The sequence below is a fragment of the Oncorhynchus masou genome, chromosome 23 (assembly GCF_036934945.1).
Source record: "Oncorhynchus masou masou isolate Uvic2021 chromosome 23, UVic_Omas_1.1, whole genome shotgun sequence".
In the NCBI taxonomy this organism is placed as follows: Eukaryota; Metazoa; Chordata; class Actinopteri; order Salmoniformes; family Salmonidae; genus Oncorhynchus; species Oncorhynchus masou.
The window spans coordinates 32,373,746-32,395,317 of record NC_088234.1 but is presented as its reverse complement, the minus strand read 5'-3'; the positions used below and the strand labels follow the sequence as shown (position 1 = coordinate 32,395,317).

The 21,572-nt window shown below is 43.1% G+C and overlaps 1 protein-coding gene across 4 annotated transcripts in view; it reads left to right on the top strand.

Annotated features, from left to right (window-relative positions):
- Positions 1 to 157: 157 nt before the first annotated feature.
- Positions 158 to 21,572, top strand: part of LOC135510754 (sodium/potassium/calcium exchanger 2-like) — a 204,823-nt gene continuing 183,408 nt past the window's right edge. For all 4 annotated transcript variants that reach the window (XM_064931932.1, XM_064931930.1, XM_064931931.1 and 1 more), the window contains exons 1-2: positions 158 to 327; positions 2,420 to 3,508. In XM_064931932.1, the coding sequence (XP_064788004.1) occupies positions 2,594 to 3,508 (915 nt within the window). In that variant the 5' untranslated portion in view covers positions 158 to 327; positions 2,420 to 2,593. The remainder of the gene's footprint in view (positions 328 to 2,419; positions 3,509 to 21,572) is intronic.

Sequence of the window (21,572 nt, the reverse complement as noted above, 5' to 3'; positions counted from 1 at the left end):
TTTAGTCTATCCTGTTATGGCATATGACGGCTTCCACTGTTGTAAACTATAACCTTCCTATTCACGTGGTTAGACCGACCTTACCTTAGGTTCCAGTCGTTTCTTTTAGATTAGCAATGTATTTTAGACTAGAATGATTTCTCAGTGAGATGGGAGGGATGATGTTGAGGTGAGCGCAGTTTGCAACCAGTTTGTCGGAGCTCCTCCTCAATCGTCGGATAGGGTATGAACATCACATTTGCTCAATGAGAGCAAGGGAACACAAAAGACGGAACCGAATTCCGACCTGGTGTGTTACGGTTGCCGTTCTATTTACCGCTATATAAGGTAAGACATTCATAATTACTGACACATTTGTCAATTTGACATGTTTTGCGCAAATTACGACAACTGAGTAGTCTACCCACTGGGCACAGACCCCAGTGCAATGTCTAGTTTTTATTTACATGTGGTTGAGTTGGCAACTAATGTGAATTCAAGGTTAAATCAACAACAAAAAATCTCCATGTCTTTGGATCTAGTTTTAAAAGTCGGGGGAAAATACAAAATTCCCTTACATTTCCACGTTGATTCAACGTCATCATATCGCATTTTTGGGGGGTTGAAATGACGTGGAAACAACATTGATTCAACCAGTTTGTGCACAGTCGGTAATAATCACGCAGCTTTGACGTGTTATGTTTTAATGTTAAGCGGCAGGGAGATTTTACTGCAGGACAGAGGCGCACGTTGCAACAGACGTTTGTCTGCTCCTCATATAAATGAAGACATACCATGCGGATATTTCAATGCACGGTGTAGACTACGCTAGAGAAGGCCAGTAGCCTATTTTTTGCGTGTAGACTATTTCATTTAAATGCCAATAGCCGTTAATAATTTTTATATTGTAAAAGTATTTAGATTTAGATTTTCATGTATAATCTATGTCAGTTAACCACGTTTGCGACACAAAACAAGTCTGCGCAACAAAAATGTTACATTCTGCAGAGAATAGATAGCCTAGCCTATGCAGAACAAACGCACATATGATTTGCTTTGGCTACGTTTGATCTGCTTCAAACGCCGCAATCCAATCATATAGTAACTATAACCAGTATAAAGGTGCCATTGAAGTTCGTTTTTAGGTCTGGGGCATTTGGTGCATCACATACCGAGTAGGCCTATAATTTTGTGGAATTTGGTTATTTGCAACAATTCTACCTGGATACCATACCATTAGTAGGGCGAATCTTTATTATACATATTTTCTAATGAATCCTCTCTATCCTAGTAGGCCAAATTGGTGCATTATTTCCACTGTTCACATACATAGCATGGTAACGACAGTGCATACATTCCTGTCCCTATTAATATGTAGTCTATATTTTTCAGAGGAAATAGGCTACCTGTTTTCCATGTTATTAATAGCCTTTATACAACTGGTGGGTCTAATCCTGAATGCTGGTTGGTTAAAACCGCATTCCAGCCGGTGTCTATTCCACAAATTACCATTTGACTGCGCAATCCACTGTCTCATCAACCGAGCCAGAAAATGTATAAACTTGGCCTTCTCTATTAAAAGCATCTAAACATTATCTCACATTTCTTTTAGCCCAACGTTTAGTTTTCAACAGCAGAGATTTGTATCAAACTTGCTGTCTGTCTCTCTGACATTTGCAACATTGTTTCAATATTCAAATCTCCAGCTGTCTCATAATGATGAATGTGTCGGGACGAGACAGGCAGGCATGCAGCTTTTCTCAGCCCGTCGAAATCTGGAATCAGCTGGTTACATTTTTTTTAATGGCTATATACAAAGAAATGTAAATTGAAAAAATCTCAAACTAAACGAAGTGCAGTTAGTTTGCAGTCTTTCCAGCTTCAGTTTGAAGTGATTTGAATATGTTGGTAACTCCTTGTATAAAAGCGATAATGCCCTCAAAGCCGATGTTTGGAGGATATATTTTAGCTTGGGTTAAAAAACCCGTGCCAAAGTATTCTCCAAACACTGGCATCTCGGGCCTTATCACTTAAATATCTGGGTGTAATTTACAATGCATGTGACAAGCAATGATTAGACTATTATGAATTCAAACATTTGAAGATTTTTCCTCAATGTTATTTGCTTATTTCTGAAAAGATAAAGTAAGATATAGCTATTCCCTCAATTTCTCTGCCTCTGAACCCATGTATTGCTGGTATATCTGTATCATAGCATAGGTCTTAATACCACAATGAAACATCAGAACATTGAAATGTAAAAATAATCTTCAAGGAAATTGGATAACCATGGTCAGGACTAGGCTACATCGTGGTGTTAAATCCACTACAGAATTGAGGTAGGCATGTGACAACTAACAGTTTGTTGCTGTGTGTAAATTCTACATGTTGAAGCTTCCTCCTTTTTCTCTTCAAAAATCTATTCAAATCTTGTTTTTAGAGGCTAATATGAAGACATCGTTTGGCAAGCCAGACCCTGGAAAGCTTCAGGAATACTCCTATGTTGTTTGAAGCCCACGGCAGCACCATGCGTTGTGTCTGGTAACAAAAACCAGCTCACCCTCTTTCCAGCCAACCATTGAGAGTATAGAAACACACACAGCACATCACAGTGATGGGTTTGGACCAACCCTGCTTGGATATGGTGGTGCAAAGGCCCTTTCTGGATGCAACGTGTAAGAGGCACCGTCACCAGAACCTGCTTAGAAAGCTGAGGCCCATACGAATCCTGGGTTTTGTGTTCAGCCTGGTAGCCATAAGTGCTATCTCCTTTTCCTTCAGCGCCTTGACATGGAGCTCAGGGACCCACTCGGAGCTGCTCCTGCCTCAAGAGGCCCTCCTTCAGTCTGGTCCTGCTCCCCACAGGACTCTACTTTCCACTCAGCACCAGAGGGATCCCAATGTCTCAGCCGACATGCCCGTGGCCATGAGGTCTTCGGCAGACGGCAACGAGAGCCAGGGGGACTACCCCACAGACCTGTTCACTCTGGAAGAGAGGCGCCAGGGTGCTGTGGTGCTCCACATGTTTGGGATGCTGTACATGTTCATCTCTTTAGCCATTGTGTGTGATGAATTCTTCGTGCCCGCTCTGACAGTCATCACAGAGAAGCTGGCCATCTCTGATGACGTGGCGGGGGCCACCTTCATGGCGGCAGGTGGGTCAGCTCCCGAGCTTTTCACTTCTGTCATCGGCGTATTCATCTCCCACAGCAATGTGGGTATCGGAACCATTGTGGGTTCAGCTGTCTTCAACATTCTCTTCGTCATTGGAATGTGTGCCATCTTCTCCAGGGAGATCCTCAATCTGACCTGGTGGCCCCTCTTCCGTGACGTCTCCTTCTACATCATTGGCCTGATCATGCTCATATGTTTCTTCCTGGATAACTACATCTCCTACTGGGAAAGTATTGCTCTGCTCTCAGCCTATGCCACCTATGTGATCTTTATGAAGTTCAACAGCAATGTTGAAGGCTTTGTGAAAGGCTGCATGAACAAGAATCAAGTGGTGGAGGTGGAGGTTCAGCCAAAGGTGAGTCTCTTTCCCTTCACATATTTTTCTTTATCTCTCTTTCCTCTCAGAGTTTCATCAACATTTCCTCTGCCTCCCTTTCTTATGAATGTGACCATTTCAATCTAGGCCAATTGTGCGCCGCCCTATGGGACTCCCAATCACAGCCGGATGTGATGCAGCCGGGATTCGAATCACGTACTGCAGTCTGGATTCGAATCACATACTACAGTGACGCCTCTTGTACTGAGATGCAGTGACTTAGGCCACTGCGCCGCTCAGGAGCCCCCCTATGTTGTATCCCATAAAAAGTCAAGTCTATCCGTTGCCTGGTAACATACACTATATAAATGAATTCAAATCGAAGTCAGTCAGTTTTTGTATTTAATTGTTTCATTTAACCTTTATTTTAACAGGGAAGACAAATGCGCCCTGTATATACAACATAAATATACATATTATACCCAAAATATATACAGTACTCCCGAGTGGTGCTCTCGAGTGGCACAGCAGTCAAAGGTACTTACATCTCAGTGCTAGAGGTGTCACTACAGACCCTGGTTTGATTCCAGGCTGTATCACAACTGGCCGTGATTGGGAGTCCCGTAGAGCGGCGCACAATTGGCCCAGTGTCATCCGGGTCACGGTTTGGCCGGGGTAGGCCGTCATAGCAAATAAGAATTTGTTCTTAACTGACTTGCCTTGTTAAATAAAGGTAAAAAAATATATATACAATACCAGTCAAAAGTTTAGACACACCTACTCATTCAAGGGGTTTTCTTTATTTTTTTTAAAACTATTTTCTACATTCAGAGGAGACTGGGTGAATCAGGCCTTTATGGTCGAATCAGGCCTTCATGCTCATAACTTCTTTGGTTACCACATGATTCCATATGTGTTATTTCATAGTTTTGATGTCTTCACTATTATTCTACAATGTAAAAAAATCCCAAGAATGAGTAGGTGTATCCAAACTTTTGACTGGTACTGGATATGGCGGACATGCATAAAGATGGCAGCCACACATGTACTTACCACAAATGCCTAATGGGCTAAGTTCACTGTATAATACAGTGTTCCCCATTACTATTTTAACTTGCATTAGCATAGTAAACTTGATCCCAACTCTAGCTCAAAGATGGAAAAAAAAGTACATTGTGCTGATTTATTGGCACATTGAACCATGTTGCTATTGTTAATAAATTCTGCGGGTTGTGCTAAAACAATGTCAAATCTGAATTCCTCCATCTTTATACACCTTTGCCATAGGAAGTGATTTGAATCTGACATTTTAAAGAACTTTTTCTTTTCAGTTTATTAGTAAATCATTTGAAGTGGTTATTTTTTCACTTATTGAATTGGAATTTCAGGTTACTTCCTGAATTGACTGACTTGACTGACTATTTGGTTTCAATATTTATACAATTTTGGTCTTGCCCAGTCCATGAACTTTAGTCAGCAGGTGTCGTTTGAATGCTTTACCCTGTGTTCTGAAATGAAAACGTTTTATTTCACAATACCTCTTTAAATTGTGCTCAATTACAGTGCCTTCGGAAAGTATTCAGACCCCTTGACTTTTTCCACATTTTGGTAGGTAAAAACCTATTCTAAAATGTATTAAATCTTTTTTCCCTCATCTACACACACTACCCCATAATGACAAAGCAACAACAGGATTTTAGAAATGTTTGCTAATTTATATAAGTATTCAAACCCTTTACTCAGTACTTTGTTGAAGCACCTTTTGCAGTGACCTCGAGTCTTCTTGGGCATGAAGCTTGGCATACCTGTATTTGGGGAGGTTCTCACATTCTTCTCTGCAAATCCTTTCAAGCTCGGTCAGGTTGGATGGGGTTTGTTGGTGCACAGCTATTTGCAGGTCTCTCCAGAGATGTCAAATCAAATTTTATTGGTCATATACACGTGGTTAGCAGATGTTATTGCAAGTGTAGCGAAATGCTTCGGCTTCCAGTTCCAACAGTGTAGCAATATCAAACATGTGATCTAACAATTCCACAACAACTACCTAATACAATACTAAGTAAAGTAAAGGAATAGAATAAGAATATATACATGTATATGGGTGAGCAATGACAGAGCAGAATAGGTAAGATGCAATAGATGGTATATAATAGAGTATATGATTTCAAAAGCAAAAAAAGAAACGTCCTCTCACTGTCAACAGCATTTATTTTCAGCAAACTTTACATGTGTAAATATTTGTATGAACATAACAAGATTCAACAACTGAGACAGAAACTGACCCCACTCTTCCACCAAGGCACCTGCAAGTTCCCGGACATTTCTGGGGGGAATAGCCCTAGCCATCACCCTCTGATCCAACAGGTCCCAGACGTGCTCAAGGGATTGAGATCCGGGCTCTTTGCTGGCCATGGCAGAACACTGACATTCCTGTCTTGCAGGAAATCGCACACAGAACGAGCAGTATGGCTGGTGGGTTTGTGCCCATAGGCGATGTTGTTGCCGGTGATGTCTGGTGAGGACCTGCCTTACAACAGGCCTACAAGCCCTCAGTCCAGCCTCTCTCAGCCTATTGCGGACAGTCTGAGCACTGATGGAGGGATTGTGTGTTCCTGGTATAACACAGGCAGTTGTGTCATCCTGTACCTGTCCTGCAGGTGTTATGTTCGGATGTACCAATCCTGTGCAGGTGTTGTTACATGTGGTCTGCCACTGCAAGGACAAACGGCTATCTTTCCTGTCTCCCTGTAGCGCTGTCTTAGGTGTCTCACAGTACGGACATTGCAATTTATTGCCCTGGCCACATCTGCAGTCCTCATGCCTTCTTGCAGCATGCTTAAGGCACGTTCACGCAGATGAGCAGGGACCCTGGGCATCTTTCCTTTTGTGTTTTTCAGAGTCCGTAGAAAGGCCTCTTTGGTGTCCTAAGTTTTGATAACTGTGACCTTAATTGCCTACCGTCTGTAAGCTGTTAGTGTCTTAATGACTGTTCCACAGATGCATGTTCATTAATTGTTTATGGTTCATTGAACAAGCATGGGAAATAGTGTTTAAACCCTTAAACCCAAATGATCTTTGAAAGACAGGGTCCTGAAAAAGGGACGTTTTCCTTTTTTGCTGCGTTTACATATGAGATGAGTAATGCAGGACATGTAAACATTATTAAAGTGGCCAATGATTTCAAGTCTGTATATAGGCAGCAGCCTCTGTTAGTAATGGCTGTTTAACAGTCTGATGGCCTTTATAGAAGGTGTTTTTCAGTCTCTCGGTCCCAGCGTTGATGCACCTGTACTGACCTCGCCTTCTGTATGGTAGCAGGGTGAACAGGCAGTGGATCGGGTGGATGTTGTCCTTGATGTTCTATTTCACCTTCCTGTGACATCAGGTGCTGTAGGTGGAGGCCAGGTAGTTTGCCCGCGGTGATGCCTTAAGCAGACCGCACCACTCTCTGGAGAGCCTTGCTGTGCAGTTGTCGTACCAGGCGGTGATACAGCTCGACAGGATGCTTTCAATTGTGCATCTGTCAAAGTTTGTGGGTTTTAGGTGACAAGCCACATTTCTTCAGCCTCCTAAGGTTGAAGAGGCGCTGTTGTGCCTTCTTCACCACACTGTCTGTGCGGGTTGACCATTTCAGTTTTTCCGTGATTGCTCAGTTTTTCCGTGAGGCCAGCTCTAGGAAGAGTCTTGGTGGTTCCGAACTTCTTCCATTTAAGAATGATGGAGGAATTGTGTTCTTGGGGACCTTCAATGCTGCAGAAATGGTTTGGTACCCTTCCTCAGATCGGTGCCTCGACACAATCCTGCCTCGGAGCGCTACGGACAATTCCTTCAACCTCATGGCTTGAGTTTTGCTCTGACATGCACTGTCAATTGTGGGACCTTATATTGACAGGTGTGTGCCTTTTCCAAATCATGTCCAATCAATTGAATTGATCACAGGTGGACTCCAATTAAGTTGTAGAAATATCTCAAGGATAATCAGTGGAAACAGAAATTTCAAGTCTCATAGCAAAGGGTCTGAATACTTATTTAAGTAAGGTATTTCTGGTTTTTATTTGTAGTACATCTGCTTTGTCATTATGAGTTATTGTGTGTAAATTGAGGATTGGATTTTATTTAATCCATTTTAGAATATGGCTTTAATGTAACAACATGTGGAAAAAGTCAAGGGGTCTGAATACTTTCCAAATGCACTATATATGGCTTTACATGCTGTACATTGAATACACAATTTTCTGAGTGGGATTTCAAGTAGTTTTAGAGTTATGATAAATTGTACAACCAATACGGCTTTTGGGTTAAACGCTTTACGACAAAGCTTTCTTAGTGTCCATCAGGCTTTCTCTACCTTTCATCTTGTTCTGAACACCTCCAAAACAAAGGTAATGTGGTTTTGTAAGAAGAATGCCCTTCTATCCTCCGGTGTGATTACTACCTTTGAGGGTTTAGAGCTTGAGGTGGTCACCTCATACAAGTACTTGGGAGTATGGCTAGACGGTACACTGCCCTTCTCTCAGCACATATCAAGGTTTCCTCTATCATAATCGCTCCTCTTTCACCCCAGCTGCCAAACTAACCCTGATTCAGATGACCATCCAACCCATGCTAGATTACGGAGACGTCATTTATAGAGGTAAAGGTGCTCTCGAGCGGTTAGATGTTCTTTACAATTCGGCTATCAGATTTTCCACCATTGCTCCTTATCGGACACATCACTGCACTCTATACTCTTCTGTAAACTGGTCATCTCTGTATACCCGTCCCAAGACCCCAAAAGTTGATGCTTATTTATAAAACCCTCTTAGGCCTCTTAGGCCTCACTCCACCATATGAGATATCTACTGTAGCCCTCATCCTCCACATACAACACCCGTTCTGCTAGTCACATTCTGTTAAAGGTCAAAGCAAACACATCCCTGGGTCGCTCGTCTTTTCAGTTCCATGCAGCTAGCGACTGGAACAAACTGCAACAAACACTCAAACTGGACAGTTTTATCTCAATCACTTCATTCAAAGACTCCATCATGGACACTCTTACTGACAGTTGTGGTGGCTTTGCGTGATGTATTGTTGTCTCTACCATCTTGCCCTTTTGTGTTGTTGTCTGTGCCCAATAATGTTTGTACCCTGTTTTTCGCTGCTACCATGTTGGGCTGCTACCATGTTGGGCTGCTACCATGCTGTGTTGTCATGTGTTGCTGCTATGATGTATTAGGGATATTTTTATGTCATGTTGTCTCTCTTGTCGTGATGTGTGTTTTGTTCTATATTTTTATTTCATTCATTTTTATTTTTAATCCCAGCACCCGTCCCCACAGGAGGCCTTTTTCCTTTTGGTAGGCCGTCATTGTAAATAAGAATTTGCTCTTAACTGACTTGCCTAGTTAAGTTAAAATAAATAAATACCAAAGTATTGTGAAAATGCAGTCAGAGCTCGCTCAACTCCCTCTACATGTTATTTGCTTGAAGTGCAAATAAAAACAAATCTGAGTCTGAGGAAAACACGGACATGGACATTTTGTATATTATTTGCACTCAAATTACCCAACACAGTCTCCACTTTCTCAGTCTTTCTTTTTCTGATTTTTCATTTAATTACTACAGCCTGTACCAACCTTCTTGTAAAATAATTACATATTTAGCTTTTTCTACGACAAAGTAAATCAGTTTTTCCTCCACATTCCTCTAGGGACATGACGCGACAAATTTTCTCAGATGTTTTCAGACTTCAAAAGTGTTCTTCTGTTGAGATGACACTGGCCTGCGTCATCCAAGCTGCCATAAAGTGTTCCTTTTTGGGATTAATAAAAATGTCAGTATCATTCTAGGTTAAGCTGGACATGTGTCCCAGTTTGACAAACAAATCCCTGAAAATTTAAGGAATCCCTACAAAACATACTTCAAAGTATGGTCTGTTTTGAAAATGTATTTTTTTTCTTCAAATATCTTAGATCTCAGTCCTCAAAGTATGATAAATAACATCTATTAGGAGACCTTTACTGTGAAAAACCTTAAACCAGTATTAATACCTTCCGCATGATGATTACAGGCCTCATTGCAAGGAGGAGCGGTACCTGTACACAGAATTGCTACTGTGGTACAATGGTCTTATTCCATCTGTCTCAGACATTCTCATTAAGAAATTCTAAGAAGCTTGAAATACTCCCTCGGGTTAAATTATGCTGTAAGATATTTTTGGTTTATTCACCAAGAATGACTGGTACCTTCCTTGTGATACATGTATAAGAAATCCATTGATTCAAAGCATTACTTCAGAGTATAGAATGCTATGCTCAATGACACTGGAGGGCAAATGGAATATATTCCAGAGTAATTTGATACCGTTGTTGAGATTATCCTGATGGATTTAGGTTACTTTGTGACACGAGATGGAAATTAATTTTGGTGATACTAAGTCAGGATTTACTTTAGGTACATAAAGGATATTTCATCAGAGGTCACATAATACTGGGAATTGAACATCCAAGAGATTGAAAGATTTGAATAGCTTTCAAGGAAGTGAGATTCTAATAACAAAGCTTTCAAAATGTAAAGAGGTCTTGAATTTGTATTTTGGACTCTGGCTGCGTCGAATGAGGGAAATAAACCTCATAAAAATACATCAGGGAGTTCCAGAGCAAAGAGATTCTATTGACCTTGAGCTGCAATGCATGCTGAGCACCGAATAAGACTACTGGAGAAAATAACAGAAAAACAAATCAAAAAAGGAGGGAGACCGATAAGTCGATCAACCTGGCTTGTGTCTGCTCTCAGCTCCACATCTCTGTCATCGCACATTTATGTCTTTCCTATCACAGTCTGCTGAGTAATGCCCCCACCCCCCAGCTACAGACCAAGTGTAGGAAAGGGAACAGAAGATGCCTAGTCAATTGTACAACTCGAAGCATTCAACTGATATGTTTTCCGCATTTATCCCAACCCCTCTGAATCAGAGCGGTGCGGGGGGCTGCCTTAATCGACATCCACGTCATCAGCGCCTGGGGAACAGTGGGTTAACTTCCTTGCTCAGGGGCAGAATGACAGATTAGATTCTCAATGTGAGAATCTATCTTTTATGTTTATAATTTTACAGTTGACATTTGACATTGTTTGCTTCATTATATAACTGTTGGTATTAGTGATATGATCAACTGTAGTTGTATTTGGATGTTACAGTGGATATGAGCTATCATGTAGCCTCTTTATTTTATTTTAACATGATGGCGCCGACTGAGATGGCAGCATCGCGACTAGCTATTTTTTACGTCATTAGCTCAGGAATAATTTTTGTGTCATTACACACAGCCGGGAAGAACTATTGGATATTAGAGCGGTGGTAACTCACCAGAACTTCCAGCATTACGACCAGGATTACGACTTTCCTGGAGCGGATCCTTTGTTTTCTCTCCCCAGAGCAATTGAACTTATTACAGAGGCTGACCCAAAACAACGCTGGCGGAGGTACTCGAGGCGGTCTTCTTGTCCGACTTAGGGAGAATGCACACCACCCACACAGCTCCTGAGTATTTTACTCGCTAATGTCCAATATTTGGATAAAATGTAAAGACACCAGGGATTGTAACATACTCTGCTTCACGGAAACATGGCACTCTCGAGATATACTGTCTGACTCTGTAAAGCCAGTTGGGTTCTCAGTACATCGCGCCTACAGGTACAAACATCTCATCTGGGAAGCAGAAGGGTGGAGGTACATGTTTTATGATTAGCAACTTATGGTGTAACTGTGATAACATACAGGAGGAACTAAAGTCCTTCTGTTCACCCGACCTAGAATATCTCACAATCAAATGCCGACCGAACTATCTCCCGAGAGAATTTTCGTCAATAATAGCCTACAGTGGTCTATATCCCCCCCAAGTGGATACCACGACAGCCCTCAAAGAACTTCACTGGACTTTATGCAAACTGGAAACCAGATATCCTGAGGCTGTAGTTATTGTAGCTGGGGATTTTAACAAAGACAATTTGAGGAAAAGGCTCCAACATATTGATTGTTGTACTCGTGCTGCTAAAACCCTTGACCATTGCTGTACTACCTTCCAGGAATGCATATAAGGTCATCCCCCCGCCCTCCATTCGGCAGATCGGACCATGATTCCATCTTGCTCCTCCCCTCTTATAGGCAGACACTCAAATAGGAAGCACCCGTGGTGAGGACTATTCAACTCTGGTCTGAACAATCGGAATCCACGCTTCAAGATTGTTTTGATCACGTGGACTGGGATATGTTCAGAGTAGCTTCAGAAAACTGTAAGATCCTATGTTTCTTGGAATTGTGGCTGAATGATGACATGGATATTCAGCGAGTGGGATAAACGCTGCACTGGCAAGATAGAACAGCACACTCCGGTAAGACTCGGGGGTGGGGCTGTCTGTGCATATTTGTAAACAACAGCTGGTGCACGAAATCTAAGGAAGTCTAGATTTTGCTCGCCTGAAGTAGAGTATATTGTGATAAATTGCAGGCCACACAACTTGCCTAGAGTTTTCAGCTATACTTTTCGTGGCTGTTTATTTAACACCACAGACAGATGCTGGCACTCAGACTGCACTCAGTCAGCTGTATAAGGAAATAAGCAAACAGGAAACTTCTCACCGAGGCGGAGCTCCTAGTGGTTGGAGACTTTAATGCAGGGAAACTTAAATCAGTTCTACCAAATTTCCATCAACATGTTAAATGTGCAACCAGAGGGAAAAAAATTCTAGATCACCTGTACTCCACACACAGACGCGTTCCAAGCGCTCTCTCACCCTCCATTTGGTAAATCCAACCACAGCTCTATCCTTCTGATTCCTGCTTACAAGCTCAAATTAAAGCAGGAAGCACCAGTGACTCGGTCTATAAAAAAAGTGGTCAGATGAAGCAGATGCTAAACTACAGAACTGTTTTGCTATCACAGACTGGAACATGTTCCAGGATTCTTCCGATGACATTGAGGAGTATACCACATCAGTCACGGGCTTTGTCAATAAGTGCATTGAGGATGTCATCCCCACAGTGACCGTACATACATACCCCAACCAGAAGCTATGGATTACAGGCAACATTCGCACTGAGCTAAAGGGTAGAGCTGCCGTTCTCAAGGAGCGGGACTATAACCCGGAAGCTTACAAGAAATCCTCATATGCTGTGCGACGAACCATCAAACAGGTAAAGCGTCAGTAAAGGGCTAAGATTGAATCATACTACACCGGCTCCGACGCACGTTTTATGTGGAAGGGCTTGAAAACTATTACAGACTACAAAGGGAAGCACAGCCACGAGCTGCCCAGTGACACGAGCCTACCAGACGAGCTAAATCACTTCGAGGCAAGCAACACTGAGGCATGCATGAGAGCATCAGCTGTTCCCGACGACTGTGTGATCACGCTCTCTGTTACCGACGTGAGTAAGACCTTTAAACAGGTCAACATTCTTTTAACAAATTACGTGATTTTATTTATTTCACCTTTATTTAACCAGGTAGGCAAGTTGAGAACAAGTTCTCATTTACAATTGCGACCTGGCCAGGATAAAGCAAAGCAGTTCGACACATACAACGACACAGAGTTACACATGGAGTAAAACAAACATACAGTCAATAATACAGTATAAACAAGTCTATATACGATGTGAGCAAATGAGGTGAGAATAGGGAGGTAAAGGCAAAAAAAGGCCATGGTGGCAAAGTAAATACAATATAGCAAGTAAAACACTGGAATGGTAGATTTGCAATGGAAGAATGTGCAAAGTAGAAATAAAAATAATGGGGTGCAAAGGAGCAAAATAAATAAATAAATTAAATGCAGTAGGGAAAGAGGTAATCTGTGAGCTGCTCTGACAGTTGGTGCTTAAAGCTAGTGAGGGAGATGTGTTTCCAGTTTCAGTGCTTTCTGTAGTTCATTCCAGTCATTGGCAGCAGAGAACTGGAAGGAGAGGCGGCCAAAGAAAGAATTGGTTTTGGGGGTGACTAGAGAGATATACCTGCTGGAGCGTGTGCTACAGGTGGGAGATGCTATGGTGACCAGCGAGCTGAGATAAGGGGGGACTTTACCTAGCAGGGTCTTGTAGATGACATGGAGCCAGTGGGTTTGGCAACGAGTATGAAGCGAGGGCCAGCCAACGAGAGCGTACAGGTCGCAATGGTGGGTAGTATATGGGGCTTTGGTGACAAAACGGATTGCACTGTGATAGACTGCATCCAATTTGTTGAGTAGGGTATTGGAGGCTATTTTGTAAATGACATCGCCTAAGTCGAGGATTGGTAGGATGGTCAGTTTTACAAGGGTATGTTTGGCAGCATGAGAGAAGGATGCTTTGTTGCGAAATAGGAAGCCAATTCTAGATTTAACTTTGGATTGGAGATATTTGATATGGGTCTGGAAGGAGAGTTTACAGTCTAACCAGACACCTAGGTATTTGTAGTTGTCCGCGTATTCTAAGTCAGAGCCGTCCAGAGTAGTGATGTTGGCGAGCAGGTGCGGGTAGCGATCGGTTGAAGAGCATGCATTTAGTTTTACATGTATTTAAGAGCAATTGGAGGCCAGGGAATGAGAGTTGTATGGCATTGAAGCTTGCCTGGAGAGTTGTTTACACAGTGTCCAAAGAAGGGCCAGAAGTATACAGAATGGTGTCGTCTGCGTAGAGGTGGATCAGAGACTCACCAGCAGCAAGAGCGACCTCATTGATGTATACAGAGAAGATAGTCGGTCCAAGAATTGAACCCTGTGGTAACCCCATGGAGACTGCCAGAGGTCCGGACAGCAGACCCTCCGATTTGACACACTGAACTCTATCAGAGAAGTAGTTGGTGAACCAGGCGAGGCAATCATTTGAGAAACCAAGGCTGTCGAGTCTGCCGATAAGGATGTGGTGATTGACAGAGTCGAAAGCCTTGGCCAGATCAATGAACACGGCTGCACAGTAATGTTTATTATCGATGGCGGTTAAGATATCGTTTAGGGCCTTGAGCGTGGCTGAGGTGCACCCATGACCAGCTCTGAAACCAGATTGCATAGCAGAGAAGGTATGGTGAGATTCGAAATGGTCAGTAATCTGTTTGTTGACTTGGCTTTCGAAGACCTTATAAAGGCATGATAGGATAGATATAGGTCTGTAGCAGTTTGGGTCAAGAGTGTCCCCCCCGTTTGAAGACGGGGATGACCGCAGCTGCTCTCCAATCTTTGGGAATCTCAGACGACACGAAAGAGAGGTTGAACAGGCTAGTAATAGGGGGTGGCAACAATTTTGGCAGATAATTTTAGAAAGAAAGGTTCCAGATTGTCTAGCCCGGCTGATTTGTAGGGGTCCAGATTTTGCAGCTCTTTCAGAACATCAGCTGAACGGATTTGGTAGAAGGAGAAATAGGGAAGGCTTGGGCGAGTTGCTGTGGGGGGTGCAGTGCTGTTGACCGGTGTAGGAGTAGCCAGGTGGAAAGCATGGCCAGCCGTAGAAAAATGCTTATTGAAATTCTCAATTATGGTGGATTTATCAGTGGTGACAGTGTTTCCTATCTTCAGTGCAGTGGGCAGCTGGGAGGAGGTGTTCTTATTCTCCATGGACTTTACTGTGTCCCAGAACGTTTTTGTGTTAGTGTTGCAGGAAGCAAATTTCTGCTTGAAAAAGCTAGCCTTGGCTTTTCTAACTGCCTGTGTATAATGGTTTCTAGCTTCCCTGAACAGCTGCATATCACGGGGGCTGTTCGATGCTAATGCAGAACGCAATAGGATGTTTTTGTGTTGGTTAAGGGCAGTCAGGTCTGGGGAGAATCAAGGGCTATATCCTTTCCTGGTTCTAAATTTCTTGAATGGGGCATGTTTATTTAAAATGGTTGGGAAGGCATTTAAAAAAAAATATCCAGGCATCCTCTACTGACGGGATGAGATCAATATCCTTCCAGGATACCCCGGCCAGGTCGATTAGAAAGGCCTGCTCGCTGAAGTGTTTCAGGGAGCGTTTTAAAGTGATGAGTGGAGGTCGTTTGACCGCTGAACCATTACGGATGCAGGCAATGAGGCAGTGATCGCTGAGATCTTGGTTGAAGACAGCAGAGGTGTATTTAGAGGGCAAGTTGGTTAGGATGATATCTATGAGGGTGCCCGTGTTTAAGGCTTTGGGGAGGTACCTGGTAGGTTCATTGATAATTTGTGTGAGATTGAGGGCATCAAGTTTAGATTGTAGGATGGCTGGGGTGCTAAGCATGTTCCAGTTTATGTCGCCTAGCAGCACGAGCTCTGAAGATAGATGGGGGGCAATCAGTTCACATATGGTGTCCAGAGCACAGCTGGGGGCAGAGGGTGGTCTATAGCAGACTGCAACGGTGAGAGACTTGTTTTTAGAGAGGTGGATTTTTAAAAGTAGAAGTTCAAATTGTTTGGGTACAGACCTGGATAGTAGGACAGAACTCTGCAGGCGATCTTTGCAGTAGATTGCAACACCGCCCCCTTTGGCAGTTCTATCTTGTCTGAAAAGGTTGTAGTTTGGAATTAAAATTTCAGAATTTTTGGTAGTCTTCCTAAGCCAGGATTCAGACACAGCTAGAACATCCGGGTTGGCAGAGTGTGCTAAAGCAGTGCATAGAACAAACTTAGGGAGGAGGCTTCTAATGTTAACATGCATGAAACCAAGGCTATTACAGTTACAGAAGTCGTCAAAAGAGAGCGCCTGGGGAATAGGAGTGGAGCTAGGCACTGCAGGGCCTGGATTCACCTCTACATCGCCAGAGGAACAGAGGAGGAGCAGGATAAGGGTACGGCTAAAAGCAATAAGAATTGGTCGTCTAGAACGTCTGGAACAGAGAGTAAAATGAGGTTTCTGGGGGCGATAAAATAGCATCAAGGTATAATGTACAGACAAAGGTATGGTAGGATGTGAATACAGTGGAGGTAAACCTAAATATTGAGTGATGAAGAGAGAGATATTGTCTCTAGAAACATCATTGAAACCAGGAGATGTCATTGCATGTGTGGGTGGTGGAACTAATAGGTTGATAAGGTATGGTGAGCATGACTAGAGGCTCTACAGTGAAATAAGCCAATAAACACTAACCAGAACAGCAATGGACAAGGCATATTGACATTAAGGAGAGGCATGCTTAGTCGAGTGATCAAAAGGGTCCGGAGAGTGGAGAGGTTGGTTGGGGGTCACGGCGATTTAGACAGCTAGCCAGGCCATCGGTAGCAAGCTAGCATAGGATGGACGTCTGTTATTAGCCACCTCTTGCGTTCCGTCAGTAGATTAGTTTTGTTCCGTGTGGTAGAGGGGATTAATCCAAATCACACAACAACAACAAAAATAAAAACAATAGATATAGCTAGAGGCCCAAGAAGAAGAAAAAACAATAACAATAAAAATGAATAAATAAATTGTCCGATTGTCTATTCAGATAGCAGCCGATAAGACAGCTAATGGCTAACAGGCCGCAGATGGGCGCCCAGGCAACGTCGCGACGGAGGAGCCAGCCGGATAACTCCTTCGGGTAGATAACGTCGGCAGTCCAGCCGTGAAGGCCCGGTGGGGCTCTGCGTAGGCAGCAAAACGGGTCTGGATAGGTGACCGCAGCCCAGGAGTGATTGATGGAACTCCTCAGCTGGCTAGCTCCGGAACAACTGATGTTTGCTCTGGAATCGACGAAAGCTTTAACTAGCTTCTGATTAGGTTCTCATTGAATCATTGATGTAGGCCGTATAAGGGCTTATGGAAACTTTGTAGATTTTTAAGATGAATTTTGTACTGAATCTGAATGTCAGTCTGAGATGTATTTGAGATTTTCAAACTATTTAAGTAAGTATATTATGGGATGTTGGCTATCAACAACAAGGCAACTCCTATGATTAATTGGGAATGGGACGCAAGCGTAGGATTGATCACCCTGTCGCTGGCCGCCTTTGGGGAGGGTGTATAGTGTGAAAGGCCGAAACACCCTAGGAACCAAAGGTACACTACTGACGATGCTCTCAGAATACCCCTAGAGTCTGCGAGAGCGGGGGCGGAAGATGACTCATCGGCTGACAACATGGTAACGACTGGACCGGAAACGACTACTAGTAATGAGAGCACAGCACAAAAGAACACCACAGCAACAGTCACAAGTTCTGCTGCAACAGCGGGCCACAAACAGATGCAGGTATGTGTCTGTGGTTGGAGGAAAGTTACATCACACCATGGGTTGAGGATCCACCAGGCGAAGAAGGGGTGTTTGGGTAAAGAGAGACAGAGTCCTTGCATTGATTACTTTCTGCGAAAGCGATCAAATCAGTCGAATGAAGCACAGCAACTGGACGCAAACCATAGTTTGCAGTGCATCAGTACCACTGTCATGGAGGACGTAAACTCAAGCACCGAAGTAACAACTGAGGTGGAACCAACAACAGGAGTGGAACTCACCCAGCCTCCCAGACCTGCAGTTGAGAGGAGACTACCAGGGCACAGACCGTATATGAAGTGGCCTGGCGCCAGTGACAAGAAGTTGTGGGAAACAGTGAATACTGACCTTACCTTGACCCTCGAGAAACGGTATATACCAATGGTATGGTGAAGATCTGGACTGTGCCCTCTGTTCCATGCCAGCCAACATCAGGCACATTCTCACAGGGTGTAAAACAAGCCTCACCCAAGGATGCTACACTTGGCGTCACAACCAAGTCCTTAAAAACCTTGCATCTGCCCTGGAGGACAAGCGAGCTGCCACCAACTCCCTACCACCCCCAGCAGCGTCACACCCCTTACGGACAAACTTTGTCCGCGAAGGGGCTAAACCAGCGAAGAGCGGCTCGACACCATTAGAGCGAGACCAGCTGCGCTTGGCCCGCGACTGGAAAATGCTAGCTGACATTGGCCGGCAACTTGTGTTTCCTCCGGAGATCGCAACCACCACCCTAAGACCTGACATGGTGCTCTGGTCCCGTTCGCTCAAGAAGGTCTTCATCATTGAGCTCACAGTACCCTGGGAGGACTCAGTAGATGAGGCTTATGAGCGAAAACATCTGCGCTATGCCGATCTAGCTGCCGAAGCACGGCATCATGGCTGGAACACAGAAGTCCGACCAGTGGAGGTGGGCTGCAGAGGTTTTGTGGCAACATCTACAACCAGACTGCTTAGAGACCTTGGAATTAAGGGCCAGAGCCAGCGTTCGGCAATCAAAGCTGTATCGGAGGCAGCAGAAGGCAGCAGTCAGTGGCTCTGGATGAAGAGGAAAGACCCCAGCTGTGCCCCGAAGTGAGAGGGCCAGGAGGTATGCGGTCAACAATGCTTGACTCAGGGAGGAGGACGCCCCTGCCATGCATAGTCCCATGGGATGTTGGCTATCAACAACAAGGCAACTCCTGTGATTAATTGGGAATGGGACGCAAGCGTAGGATTGATCACCCTGTCGCTGGCCGCCTTTGGGGAGGGTGTATAGTGTGAAAGGCCGAAACACCCTAGGAACCAAAGGTACACTACTGACGATGCGCTCCCCAAATTTCACCTGGCTCACTGTTCATTAACTCTTGGAAGTGCTTGCACAAAGGATAGTAACATCTCATCCTGTGTTCTTGGAATCTGCCTATTTGTGTAAAGTGAGGAAGTCCAGTTTTCATTTTACACCAATATTGTTGTGTTTCTATAGCCAGGTTTCCATCCAATTGGTGACAGATTTTAATGTGAATATAAAAAATCCACATAAAGAAAATATGCGCATTTCCCCACCGTTTGTGTTTTCACCAAACTGACTTATTGTGGCTAAAATTCAGTACGGGATGACAGTACTTATTTGCAGTCAAGCATCGTTCATCGTGTCACCAGAATAAGACCCTCAATATTTATTGGAAAAGAGCATCAAGCTCACCCCCGTGTGAAGTTCATCCTAACTTTATTAATTTGTAGCCTAATAAACTGTGTGGCTTCCTGAGTCGTAGGGGGAGGATCATGCACTATATAATCTTGTGACTCCAAGTTTACTTCGATATGATGATTATTATATCAATATTTGCGCATAAAGGAGTTTCCGCTTCCCATTTCTCGCATAATTAATTTCACATACACAAAAAGATCCCACGATGTCGAAGAACAAATTATCTGTCAGCATTTAGAAAATTCTACCAAAACTCCCTCTTTCCATCACAGCTGTTGTGATTTTTTTTTATACGGTATGACTTTACCGTATAAACTTGACTGTGCACATTACTCTAGGTCTGGGTTCATAAAATGGAGAAAGCCAGTTGTCGTTGTCGATCACTAGACGAGTCAGATATGCAACTCACTTTAGCCCTGAGGGTCAATACTTGAAACTCAAACGGTCTGTTCCCAGTTCTGCTTTGTGCTTGCCTCTGCAAATTGCATAGGAGAGAAACAATTTGGAGATGGTATGCTCTTTCTAGGCCTTTGTAAGCACATTTCAATCTTTGAGAAAATCCTATAGCAAACCTTTAGTAACAGTTTACAGCTGCTGACAACACATCACAGTCTTGTTGACATGCATATCTTACATAACCTGTGGAGAAGGTTGATCAGTTGGGAATTGATTTTAGAATCAGCTGATGCATAGTAGCAAAATGCACAAGAATGTGTACCAACTATGTACCATTATGTTGTTTAAAAAGATGTGACATGGTTGGCATCTAATCAGAAAGCACCCACCAATCAAAGCATTTCCTCTTAAAACTCTACGGGATCGGTGTCCCACCCGCAGGACGGTTGAGCTAATATAGGCTAATTTGATTAGCATGACGTTGTAAGTAACAAACAAAAAAATCCCAGGACATAGACATATCTAATATGGGCAGAAAGCTGAAACTCTTGTTAATCTAACTGCACTGTCCAATTTACAGTAGCTATTTGTCACGGCTTTCGTTGTGGGAAGGAGGAGCGGACCAAAATGCAGCGTGGTTGTTATTCATTATTTAATTAAAGAAACTATACACGATAAACTAACAAAATAACAAACGTGCGAAAACCAAAAACAGCCCTATCTGTTGCAAAACACAGAGACAGGGACAAACACACAGTGAAACCCAGGCTAGCTAAATATGGTTCCCAATCAGAGACAATGACTAACACCTGCCTCTGAGAACCATATCAGGCCAGACATAGAAATAGACAAACAAGACATCCAACATAGAATGCCCACTCAGATCACACCCTGACCAACCAAACATAGAAACATACAAAGTAAACTATGGTCAGGGTGTGACACTATTATAGTGAAATAATACCATGCTATTGTTTGAGGAGAGTGCACAATTATGAACTTGAAAATGTATTAATACACCAATTAGGCACATTTGGGCAATCTTGAGAAAACAGTTTGAACAGATATGCAATGGTTCATTGGTTCAGTCTAAAACTTTGCACATACACTGCTGAGATCTAGTGGCCAAAATCTAAATTGTGCCTGGGCTGTAATAGTACATTATGGCCTTTCTCTTGCATTTCAAAGATGATGGTACAAATTTTCTCTTTTTCTTTTTATCTTTTACTAGATCTAATTTGTTACATTCTCCTACATTCATTTCACATTTCCACACACTTCAAAGTGTTTCCATTCAAATGGTATCAAGAATATGCATATTATTGCTTCAGGTCCTGAGATACAGGCATTTAGAAATTTGTAAAAAAATAAGGTTGGATCCTTATTAAGCTTGTCCATTACAGATGATATTATATTATACACTGAGTGTACAAAACATTAGAAACACCTGCTCTTTCCATGACGTAGACTGACCAGGACAATTCAGGTGAAAGCTAAGATCCCTTATTGATGTCACCTGTTAAATCCACATTAGATGAAGCAGGAGAAGACAGGTTGAAGAAGGATATTTTTTTAGCCTTGACACAATTGAGTATGTGTGCCATTGAGGGTGAATGGGCAAGACAAGTTTTAAGTGCCTTTGAATGAGGTATGGCAGTTGGTTCCAGGCACATCAGTTTTAGTGTGTCCTTTGAAACTGGGATTACAGATATCTGTGTGTCCTTTGAAACTTTATACACTAGTGACCCACAGTGTTTGTCATTATACTCTGATGAAGACAGCTTGTCTGTCGAAACAATGGTTATTTAATTTTTGCATCTGAGCTCCTAGAGTGTTAGGCTCTCCTTTTCTTTTTCAAGGTGTTTCATGCTCA